The 12,969-nt window shown below is 39.2% G+C and overlaps 1 protein-coding gene across 1 annotated transcript in view; it reads right to left on the reverse strand.

The window, feature by feature from the left end:
• The window catches only part of PIGB (phosphatidylinositol glycan anchor biosynthesis, class B), a 36,214-nt gene that overhangs the window by 4,779 nt on the left and 18,466 nt on the right, over nt 1-12,969 (reverse strand). The window contains exons 7-9 of the mRNA XM_006831628.1: nt 9,895-9,946; nt 7,979-8,190; nt 5,783-5,847 (exon numbers count right to left, since the gene is read on the reverse strand). Coding sequence (XP_006831691.1) covers nt 5,783-5,847; nt 7,979-8,190; nt 9,895-9,946 — 329 coding nt within the window. The remainder of the gene's footprint in view (nt 1-5,782; nt 5,848-7,978; nt 8,191-9,894; nt 9,947-12,969) is intronic.

The raw sequence follows: 12,969 nt of genomic DNA on the forward strand, positions 1-12,969 counted from the left end.
GGGGAGACAGCAACACTGATGAGGTATGCACACCATAGACAGGTCTATAGGGGAGACAGCAACACTGATGAGGTATGCGCACCATAGATAGGTCTGTAGGGAAGACAGCAACACTGATGAGGTACGCACAGCATAGAATGGTCAGCCATCAAGATCAAAAGGGCAGAATTTACTGAAGGACAACATTCAGAAGGACTGAGAAAGGAATGGAAACAAGAAACAGTGAGAACGTTGGCTAAGTGATGTTACGTTTGAGGGGATGGTGATCACTGAGATGAAATGAAGTTTGACTTGTTAAATGTGAAACTGATGGTCTGCACTGTAAATCTTCACTCAATTCACAATAAAAAGTTAAAAAAAAAAAAAAAGTACTTCTTAGGTGAGGCCAAGGGAGAAAACATGTGGAGCAAACGGAAGGGTATAAAATGAAAAATGGAAGGAACTTAACAGTCACTGATGGGAAATACCATAGTAAATAATCCCAAACTAAAAAATAACATTAGGGCGAAAACCAGTTATATCATCTAAAGACCTGTGACAGTTACCACTTAATAACTGAAATCAAATTTACACACAAAAACCAAGATACCAGCTTCCCCATCTAGATCTTTTCGATAACTGGCATTAGTGGTACAATGGTTAAGGGTGTTTAATACAAAATGGGAATGTGTTTTGGTGAATACTATAAAAATCCTATGTAGAATGCAGCTAGAACGCATGTGTGTTCTTAGCTCCTTTAGTGCCATCTAATCAGTTCCCACTCATAACGAACCTGACCTTGAGATCCAGTGCTTCTACATTATTTACTTGGTAATGACTGCCACATTCTTAATGGAGCCATTTTGAAGTGGCCCATATCAGTGACAGCTGCATCTCCATATTTGGAGAAATAATTACAAAGAAAATTCTGCGAAAAGACAGAACAGTTGAACACTTCTTAGGGTAAGACAGGTGATAACTTAGTTCTTTGAGGGATAGTGGAGATCGAATCATTGCCATTTAAAATCTGATTCTCCAAAAATATAAGTTAAATGAACTTTTATGGAATTTTCTGGGAATCGACATGCCATACATAGTATTATTTCTAAGGGAGAATATATTTTAAGTTCTAACTTAGAAATGGGACGTTTTGGAATATAACTTCATTTAAAATTAAACATTTGATGTATGGAAAAATATCTTCAGAAATTCATTCCATTTATCTTGGTGTGGCGCTCTGGGTTAACATGCCAGACTGCAAAGCCATTCGAACTGCAAGGTCGGCAGTTCAAGCTTACCAGCTTCTCCTTGGAAACCATATACAGGGTTGCTATGGGTCAGAACCAACTTGATGGCACTTCACAACAGCATCATCAAATGATTGTATATATGTTAGAAAAGAGCCTGTGGAAACTAACGTCTCAGAGTATTCAAATCATGTGATATTGAAAAGCTTCAGAAACTGAGCTGATAAAACACATGCAGTTCCATTGCTAGGCTGAACGAGCCACAAGAGAAGCAGAGGACTCTCATTTTTCCTAGGGAAGCAGTATTGCACTTCAGTTATTTAAAAGAGGTAATTAATATAATCCTAGTAGTGGCCTTCCAGTTAAGTCTAGTGACTTACACCTATAAATAACGAGATGCAGTTCTGATAGATCCATCTAAAGTGAACTAGCTTTGGAAAACGATAATCACAACTATAAAAGTAATGTAACCAACTGTCTAATATAAAAGGCTTCCCCTGCACCCATTACTGAAGATGCTGAAACAGTTGTGGAAACCACACAGCATCTAACATGGTTCCACAAGAACAAGGACTTTGTATGGGTTCTAGTGACTATCACAATGGGGCCCTTCATTTCACCAAGTGACTAGTGCCAACTCAATGCTAAATAACAGCCCAGAACATTTCATTTGCTTTTGTTCCCAGTGTCTACAAAAAGACACAAATGTGAGTATACGGAAAGTTTCTGGAAGAATTGCACATGAACACCTCTTAGTAATAACTATGGGAAATGGAGTTATATGATTAGAGGACAAACACATTTGGGGTTTTTGTTTGGTTATGAGTATTATTTTTAGTAAAAAATATACTGGGGTCTAGTCAGATCTCTCTCTCTTTACCTATAAAAAGGTAAAACCATTATATCCTAGTGGATTCTCCAGAATAAAATCTAAAAACTAGAGTGTAGAAGAAGGCCCTTCATGCATTGGTTCCCTCTTTAAAAGAACTCAAACATACCTCCTAAGAGTCATAAATGACACCTGGGAAAGCCAGATGTAAGGTGAAACATACTAGAGAAGGAAAAATAAAATATGCCCCATAAAAAGGATCATTAAGAAAGTGGTAAGACTGTACCTGTCAAAGGCAGAAACTTGTGAGATGAGGCAGTCCCACCAAGTCCCAGCTCTCACAGGCTCCACTGCAATATTTATGTTGGGGATACTTAGTGTGGTATGTTTTCTGTATCAGTCCCAAGGTTCAAGGTAATGGAAAGGATGGGAAAGTGTGAGGCTGCACATTCTTGATTCTGTCAAACAATGAGGGACAGTAAAGATGCATCTTGAAAACCCAGTGTTAAAAATCTCTATTGTTTTCTTCAATTAGAACTATATCTGTTAGTCTATTCATTTTAAAGTACTTTTCAGTAAAGCTATAAGGTCAGCTAATTTCAGTGTTTTAATGAGGAAAAAAAGGTGGTTCCATTCCAGAATGAGACCCACTGGAGAATGGGACTGGAGAAGAGTGAAAGTGAGCTATTAATAACCATAATGAGGGGCTAGGCAAAGATGGAGAGACCAGGAAACACTGATTGTGCTACTTTGCTAAGGAGATTAGGCTACATTTTCATCTTGCAGAGTGAGAAGCCAATAGATAATGCCCAAAGATCTAGAAGTGACATTACAAGCACCTTCTTTGTGCTGGAAAGATCACCAAAATGGCCAGTCAATCTAAGAATTTTAGTGTCACTGGTACGGCGCCGCAGGACCACAAGGTCAGTGTGAACTGCAAGGTCAGCAGTTCAAGCCTATCAGTCGCTCCTCAGAAACCCTACACAGGGTCACTATGAATCGGAACCGACTCGATGGCACTTAACAACATACTAACAGCAGCTTCTCTTAGATACAAGGAAACTGAGGCCCAAAGTCAGGCATTTTACTAAGGATCAGAGCCAACTGTTGAAAGTATATTTTCTAGAGTTAAGGATTTAAAAAAAAATGGCTGTGATGATTCCTTTTCCTGTGTTTACCACTATCAAGAAGATGAAGTTTCTTTTCCTACTTCTTGAATCTGGCCTGGCTTTGTGACTTGGCTTTGACCAAAAGAATGTGGTGGAAGTGAACATTGCGAATTCTAGGCATGGGCCATTTGCATGTCAGTCTCTGTCTTGGAACCCTGCTTACACTAAATGAACAAGCTTCAGCTAACCTGCTCGATGAAAGGACAATACAGAAGAGCTGAAGAACTTTAGCCTACAGCCAGGTGAACCCAAAACATGAGATCCTGGTATAGAGCAATAGAGCCCTCTACTCAATCTGCAGGTGACTACATTTCTAGGTGAGCTCAGTGGAGATCAGAATAACTGGCCAACGAAAGTATAGATTTGTAAGTAATAAATGGTTGGAGTTTTAATTCAATCAGTTTTGAGGAGGGGTGGGTCACAGCAAATGTTGATAAAATTGCCATGTTTAAATAAAAACAGTTTTAAATAGGTTACACAAGAGAATAAGGCTGAGGTCTGAGGTACAATATAACTCAAGGTTTTAGGTAGGAAAGACAGACTGGGCCATTTATAGTATAAAGAACTCTGAAAAATGGACAACTGTGCAAAGATTTAAGTGAGTTTACTACGTAACTGGTCCCATTGTTGTATCTTCTTGACATCCTAAGGATATCTGTGTCTTACTAGAAGTACAAATCTCTAGTACAAATTTGTACTAGAAGTACAAATCTCACACAAGAACCTTAGGCCCATACAGACTCCTGGTGTGGCACTGTAGGATCAGCACTGGACTCTGAACCACAGGTCAGTAGTTCAAACCCACCAGCGGCTCCTTGGAAACTGTATATAGGGTCACTATGAGTTGGAATCAACTAGATGGCATATAACAACAACAGCCCCTTCCAGAACCTTTTCAGTGAGCACTGGAGATAAAAGGAAGAGGTTCTTGTCCATTTGAGGGGGACCGATTCACCTCTCCTAGCATTCATCTTTCCAATTGGGAATAGGCCTTGGCTACAGAGAGTCTGCCACCTAAAGACACGTTTTAGACTGGGAATGGGAATTCAGACAACCAACTATTTCTGTAAAACACTTTATAAAGAAATGGGAGCAAATAAAGGATACTGGAAAAGCCCAAATTCTTAAATTAACCAAACCAAAACACACAAATATTTGCCCTCCAGTACTCTGGTAATGCTCATCTAGGAAACCACCAGACTGGTTTCATTATAACTCACGTTCAGGTGATTGGGAAAAAGAATTGAAACAGCTGGAAATAAAAAAATACACAGCCCCCCCCCAAAACCTCATTTTCCCTGACCCCAGTCATTTGGTTGGTTACTGCTTTCTTCCCTCGTCAGCCTCGTGATTTTTAAAAAAACCTTAATATCTGAAGGAAGACAATAATAATTAATTCTGAATTATACTTAAAGTTAATAAAATTTCAGTTAGTAATTTTTCCAAACCAGTGGGTAAAAACTGATATTAAGGTTTCAGATTTTCTGGAGCTGAACAAAAGAAAGAACTTTTAGAAATCACATATAAAAAAATGACTGTAAAGATCTAATGGAAAACTGAAAAAATCTCCCTCTCCCCCTACCCCCCAAGTCAGAGGAGCAAATCACTTCAAAAATTGAATGACTAGGGTGAGTCTTGATTAATATCTTGAGTTTTCAACAGCTATAAATATGTATTATCCTTTGTGAAAATGAAGATTTACAGAGTTCAACCATAAACTTAAAAAATAGCTTTGCTAGCCCAGCAACCTGCTGCTCTGAAAGTCGTGGACAGAATTGGAGGAAAGTGAACAGAACTTAAAAATCATTAAAAAGCCCAGGCTGACTGCTCAGATAAAGGTTGGTGAAACCCTGAGACTGGCCCTTGGACATCCTTCAGGTCTGTAACTGAACTTAATGTGTGACACAATTTTCAGCTAAGCAGTAGATAGGTATGTAGGGGCATAACAACATTAATGAGGTACTCCCCCCATAGAATGGTCAACCACTGAGCCCAAAGGGCAGCATTAACTGAATACCATTCAGAAGGGCTGGGAAAGGAGGAGGAATGGAGCCGGGAACCACAGGCAGAAGTGGGCTAAGTGATGTTACATTGAGAGGACTGCAGTCATTGAGGTGAAACAGTGTAGAAGTCACTAAATGTAAAATTCATGATCTGCTCTGTAAATCTTTACTTAATTCACAATGAAACCTTAAAATGAATAAAATGGGTTTCCACAGGAATAAATAAAGGATCATAGCCTGCCAAAAAGCCAAACAGAAAGAGCTGTTGTAAAATAGATGTATTTCTTTCCTTTTCAATAAGAGGTTCCTAACAACTAGTAATATCACCAAAAGATGGTTTGAAAATTGCTTCCTTATGTTTTTTCTCACTTTATTGAACACAAGAAAAAAGGCTATTCAGACTAAAAAAGGGGATATCATAATAATATTTCTTTGAAATAAAAAATGTATAATTCTCATTTAACCTAGTTGAAAATAAATAGAGTTAAAGGGCATTTATTATATGTCTCATCTATTTCTATTTAAGTTTTTATTTTTGATATTAAGAGTACTCACCACAGAACACCATACAAAACGGTAAAACTGGATAGATAAACCTGAATTCTTTATGGCTCAACATACTATAACAAAAAAAAGATATTAAAAGAAAATAGTTATTATTACAAACACAACCCTGTAATAATAGTAATAACAAACAATATCTTCAAGTAGGCAGATAGACATGCAGACTGAACAGATGTGGAAAGATGAATGGGAGTGTACACACTTATGTGTGTGTGTGTGAGTGTGTACAGGCTTGGCAGAGGATATTTCTGCATATGTATTTGTGTTGCAAACATATCCAAGGATACAGTAGAGCATGTAAGGGGTAAAGTTAAGAAAACTTATTAGCCATAACCAAACACTTTGGGTCAGGGCTTAGGAACTTAGGTATACCATCTCTGGGAACTCTGAAGTAAACTGGGATAGAAACTGATGGGACCCCCCAAGACGGTGGCCCTTAGACATCCTTCAAACTTGAAACTGAACCCACCCTGGGATCAACTTTCAGCCCTATAATTGTTGTTAAGTGCTGCTGAGTCGGTTCCAACTTATAGTAACCCTTTATAGGTTTTCCGAGGAGTGGCTGTTGAGTTTGAACCGGTGACCATGTGGTTCAAACCAATCTTGCAGTCCAGCGCTGTATGCTACAGCATCATATCAGGACTCCATGGCATGCCGCCACCACCACTATATATCTATGGAACTGTATATACAGATCTATCTATAGATAGCTATTTATACTTGTTGTCTTTAAGTGCCATTGAGGTGGTTCTGGCTCACAGTGACCCTATATAGGGTTTCAGTGGGTTTGAACCACTGACCTTGAGGTTAGTAGTTCAGTGCTTATCCTGTAGCACCACACCAGGATTCCACAGACTGTTGTTTAGTGCTGTTGAATTGGTTCGACTCAGAGACCCTGTATTGGGTTTGAACGGCCGACCTTGCTACTGTCCAGTGGTAATCCTACAGTACCACACTGGGAATCCCCATGTAGTATTAGCCTTATGTAAAAAAAAAAAAAACCAAAACAAAACAAAAAAATTCTCGTGCTATTTTGAGAAATTAATGTATTTAAAATAAAATATAATTACCATGATCTGTTTGGTTTCTTAGTCCTTGGATTTCTTGCTTAGGAATCAGCCATTATTTTTCAGTTGAAAGGTGATGATGTATCAAAATTAGCAACATTTAATATCAATTTGAAATTCTAAAGTACAATTACATACTAAAAAAGTAATTTCTGTTATCAATTCACATAAGTCTGATTATTCAAGTATGGAATAAATGCGTATAGTTTCAATTTTGAAGCAAAGTTTCTCTAGTCCTTCAGTAAAGGAGCCCTGGTGGTGCTTGGCTTCTAACTGAAAGGTTGAAGGTTCTACTCCATCAGCTACTCCACAGGAGAAAGATATATATGGTGACCAACTTCCTTAGAGATTATAGCCCTGGAAGCCCTGCTGGACAGTACGGCTGTGTCCTAGAAGGTCACCATGAGTTAGAATGAACACAGCAACAGCTGTAGTTCTTTGGTCGGTAAAATTTTGATAGTTTCTGGTTTTTAAAAAAACAAAATATGTTCAGTTTCTTAAAAATTGAGTGTAATCCTTGGTAAACAAAGTATACATATTTGAACTACTCACTGTGTCTGAGCTCCAGCCTAATTAACAGTCTGTCTGCTAAATAATCTCCACTAAGAAATGGTACGAGTCCTAGTGTGGTGCTGGGGGATAAAGCACTGGTCTTCACGGTTAGTATGAACCACAGGTTGGAAGTTCAAACTCAACAGCTGCTCCCTGGAAACGCTATGACTCAGATTTACTCAACAGCACTTAATGACAACTCTCTCTCTCTCTCTCTCTCTCTCTCTCTCTCTCTCTCTCTATATATATATATATATATATATATACACACACACACACAAAGTCCTGGAATAAACTCAATGGCACTTAATAACAACAGCCATTTATGTATATGGAATCCTGGTGTAGCACTGTAGGATATGCACTGGACTGCTCAGTCAACTTGAACCACAAGGTTGGCGGTTCAAATTCACCAGCTGCTCCTTGGAAACCCTAGACAGGGTCGCAATGAGCACTTAACAACAAATGGTAAGAGTTAATGTGTCTCCACAAGATAAAGATCATTTTTTGAAGAATCTATTCATTGCTAAGATTTAAAAATGAACTATTTGAACAAATAAAATCTTACCTATAAGCAAGCACTGTCCAAAGTACAGTCACCAAAAGAATCCGGAACCTCTTTGGGGCTAGAAAGCAGCCATGAATAAAGAAGGGTAAGTGAGTACCCAAGACTACTGGAAATCCTTGACTGAGGTACCAGTGCCCCGGATGAGAACCGTAAAATGTTCCCAAGTTCTGCAGCACGTTAAAGTTCAAAAAATTAAACTGAACCAAAGTCCACTAGCAGAGTTGAAGGAAAAAGGAATAGAAATACGTTAGTGCCAAGTATGAATCTTTAGCATTAGGGAATTTGACAGAATCTTGACATGAACTTAAGAATGCAACCTAAAAACCAGGCAAAAATTTATATTCTAAACTTATTATATTTTTCTTTTCTAAGTATTGATGCGAGCTTTGTTAATTTCTAAAAGGTAGGTTTTTACCTAAGCTTCAAAACTTAAACAGTTAAAAAGTAAACATTCAAAGTTAATTCATGCTTATTTTGGCAATGTAAGTTTTACATCTAACTAGAGATAAAGAGGATCCTTAACAATTTTTATGTATATCCCGTCACTCATACCAAAATTTTTACTCCAGCAACTTACGATACCACGTATTACCTTTTTAGGATAAAGCATTGAAAACATTCCAATATGAATCACAGCATAAAGCAGGCGGTAAGTAAAGCAGGAGCAACAATGAGACTTGAACATTAAGTGCTCGTGTGTGGCAGGCACTCCTAGAAGCTTTTTCTATGAATGATCACGTTTAGTCATCCCCTGGCCTTGTGAGACAGGCATCACAATGATTTCCACATAAGAACACTATGGTAAGAAATGTAACTGAGCTTTAAATGGGAGTCCTGGTGTGGCGTTGTAGAACACACAATGAACTGTTAACCAAAAGGTCGATGGTTCAAATCCACCAGTCACTCGTTAGAAACTATTTGCTGTTAATTGTCAAGTCGATTCGAACTCATAATGACCCTGTATAGGGTTTCTGAGGAGCAGGTGGTGGGCTTGACCTGCCAACCTTGTGGTGAGCAGTCCAGTGCTTATCCTACAATGCCATACCAAGACTCCTGGAAATCCTATACAGGGCCATTGTGGGACTAAACTGACTCGACAACAACACAGGCTTTCAACTGTGGCAGTCTGTTTTCAGAGACCATAAGTGACTTAAAATGGGGGGAAATGGGAATTTTAAAACAACCAGAGGCCATTATCCTAAAATCAGAGTAAAATCTCAAACAAAATGGTGTAAATATTCTGGTTAAATTGATTTCAGGATAATTAATAGGAAAAATGATTTTAAAATTTAACCTTTGTGTTGAAAAATATTAAAAGTACCATGGACTGCCAGAAGAACAAACAAATCTGTGTCAGAAGAAGTAGAGCCAGAATGCTCCTTAGAAGCCAAGATGGCCAGACTTTGTCTCTCATACTTACGACATATTATCAGGCGGTACCAACCAGTCCCTGGAGAAGAACATCATGCTTGGTAAAGTGGAGGGTCAGCAAAAAATAGGGAGACCCCAACTAAATGGACTGGCACAGTGACAACGTTAAAGGGATCCCGCGTAATAGCGGTTCTGAGATTGGCACAGTATTGGGCCGGTTTTGTTCTGTTGTGCATAAGGTCGCTGTGAGTCAGAACCAACTCGGCACCTAACAATGACAACATTACACACCTGACAAAAATACAGCTTACCTGCCTTAAAATAGACTCTTAAAACATAAACAAGAAATATACAATTGTTACATAGAAAGTAAAACAAATTGAACCAAAGGTATACTCTAGAAGTTAGTTTTTAAATGCATCCTTTTACTATCACTAAAAAAAGTCTCTGTTCCTAAGTATTAATAGATTATAAATATACAGATTGAGATTTCAGTGCAATAAAATATATTTTAAAATAGTTGTTAGCTTAATATTTTTACTTACTTGACCAAAAAAAATACGATCGATTATCAGAGACAAACCCAAAGTAACAAACCTGAAAAACAAACAACAGGAAAATGGTGATTCATATCTGGAACTTACTGAAAATCCAGGTGGATTTGCACGTAGCCTTAGAATCAAAAACCACTTTAAAATGTTTTACAATTTTACCAACTGAATACAGATTTGCATAGCTTGAAACACCTTTTGTCAAGAAGTTGCATTTCAGCAAACTTTAAAAAAAAGTAATAAACACTGTATTATATTTTACTGCATAGTAAGTTGCCCTAAAACTTTGCAACTTAAAAACTACCAACACCTCACAATTTTCTGTGGGTCAGGAAGCCAGGTGTGGCTTAGTTGAGCACCTCTGGCTCAAGACTGTTGTAGCAGCTAATGGCTGGGGCTGCACTGTCATCAAAAGGCTTGATGTGGACTGGAGGAGGGGATCTGCTTCCAAAGTCACATGGTTGATGACAGAGCTTGGATCATCACCATTCGTAATCCTCTGCCTACGAATGCCTCAAGATATGGTGACTGGCTTGAATAGGGTGAGCCAGCAAAGAAAGCAAGTGCCCAAGATAGAAGCCACAGTGTTTCTAATCTATGTAACATCCCATCACTTCTGCCATATTCTATCATTAAAATGGAGTTGTAAGTTCAGTTCACACTAGGGAGAGTATCATACAAGGGTGTGAATAACACCAGGAGGCTGCAACTGGAGATCATTTCAGAGGTGGTCCCACTTTATTATAAAGCTCCATGAAGGATCCCTATAAGAACACAATGGTGCAACTGCCATACATACATACCAGGATAAGAAGCACAGAAGAGCACTCCACAATGCCCCGCATGCCTCTGACAAATCAATATCCATCCTGACTTCTGACATCAGCTTTAACTTTTAAATTGTTATAAAAATAGAATCATACTGTATGTACTTTTAAGTCCAGCACCCCCATCATTGAGAGATTTAAACTTTTTTTTTTTTTAATGTTAGTCCATTTACAGTACTATGTAGTATTCCACTGAATGAATATACCACAATGTATTCATTCTTTTGATGGGCATTGTGTTTGTCATTTTTAGCTATTATCAATAGTGTTGTTACAAAATTCTACACATCTCCTAGCACCCATCCATGAGGGGGCTTCAAAAAGTTAGTGGAAAATGGAATTATCTTTTATTTCTATTTTACCACAAATGTATATATATATATATATATGGTTTTTTTTAATGTTTTAGTGTGAATTATGTGACATGGGAGAACATTAGCTTTACATTCATCCTATCGTATATCGTTTAGTGCCATGGTTACAATCCCCTCCATGCATCATCAACCAACCAAAGGGTACACCCCACAAACCTGCCCCCTGGTCATCAGCACACAGCCCCTCTCCCTCTTTGGGTCTAGAGTCCCCAGCCACTCCATCTCTCCATGTCATCATCTCTGCTTCCATCTCTGGCATCACTGCTTCTGTGGGTAGGGTCCCGCTCTCCACTCTTCTCCCTTGATGGTTCCAGTGACCTCCACTCCTGGACTGCAAAGTCAACTACCCTCCTCCTTTTGCTACAAATTGTCTACCTTTACATTTCCAACCCTTACAGTCAGTCCTGAAAACAATTATTCACCATTGTACCACATGAGTTGTTATCTTCATCTCCTTTCATCAGCCCCACCCAGACAGATTGGACGCTACTCAGTGGAGATTCTACCTTTCTCTGTGCCCTCTGGATCTAGGCTCCCTCTTGAAAGCTTGTAAGCCAGTCACTTCTTGCCTTTGTAGCCCCCATTTTGGGTAGCCAATGTCCAAGTTGCCCATCCCTGTCTACCCTGTGTATAGAAGGGGCGGGAAAGATTTGTTCCCTCTTTTAAGAGCTACTGCATCCATAGGTGTAGGTCAACTTCATCAAACTGTATCCAATTACTCTTTGTTTCCTTTTCTTTCTTCTTCTAGTTGAGCTCTGATCATCCAGTCATTGAAGCCAGGTCAAGTGGGTATTATTTGTAAGTGTAGGTGTTCTTGTGCATATGACCTCTCTTCTTTTCAGCAGGACACTTCACTCTCCACTCTAGTCCTCTGTGGCTATGTCAGTGACTCTGCGCCCAGGAGTTCCCAGGTCTTGCCAAACTGCTGGCCAACCAGGTCTCCACGTGGGTTCACAAGAGTGTATTGAATGTGGTTGGACTTAGCTCTCAGCTTCATTGCTGTTTTTCCCTCACTTCCCCTTATTGGTGATGAACGTGGTCACCAATCAGAGCATGTATTCCCATTGAGTTGTAGTCTTGGAAGGGTGATTGCCCTGAGGAGACCTGAACACTTGCCTTGATGTTTCCTGCCTATATTGTTTGTATTTTTCCTGTTGGTCTTTCTTTCAAGAAGTATCTTCTGTTCTTCTAGCCACTCCAGACTGGTCTGCTTGTCCTTTCAAATGGAAACTTCACACCTCAGAAGATTCTGGATGGGGTTCAGGATTCCAACCATGGTTCTATATAATGCAGAGGCTCCACAGGAAACCTCCTTCACTGGGCATGTTGTAGTCCCATTTTGGGTATTCCAATCAGTTATAGGCAGAATATGGACTTACAAGCTTTCTATGGTAATATTTCTGGCTATTCCTTTCTATCCCCCTCAAGTGTCTATTTTATAATGGTATGCTAGGGAAACCAAGATTCAAAAGACAGCCAAGTATCTTAACATTATTTCCCCCCTTTTGCCCATTCCAACCATGTCTTAATCCCAATATCCCAGAGCCCTGTTGTTCCAAGGTTGTGCATATATCATTATTTACCTCTGTCCCACTTAGCCCATGCAAACCTAATTGTTTTCCCATCCGCCTTGTTCTTCCATTCTCCTCCCCCTTCTTGTGTATTGCCCCCCTCCCTAGCACTCCCTATCCTGTGTCTATTCCCTACCCTGTGCTCCACCTTCCCCTCCCTCCCCACACCTCATCCCCCACATCCATGTAACCTCCAAAGAATTCTCCCACCTTTAATATGGGTTCTTTTTCTTAGTCTTTTACAGTAGTGGTCCTATGCAGTATTTCTCCTTTCATACCACAAACTTTTTGAAGTCC

This window comes from Chrysochloris asiatica, unplaced genomic scaffold (genome assembly GCF_000296735.1).
Source record: "Chrysochloris asiatica unplaced genomic scaffold, ChrAsi1.0 scaffold00004, whole genome shotgun sequence".
Classification (NCBI taxonomy): Eukaryota; Metazoa; Chordata; class Mammalia; order Afrosoricida; family Chrysochloridae; genus Chrysochloris; species Chrysochloris asiatica.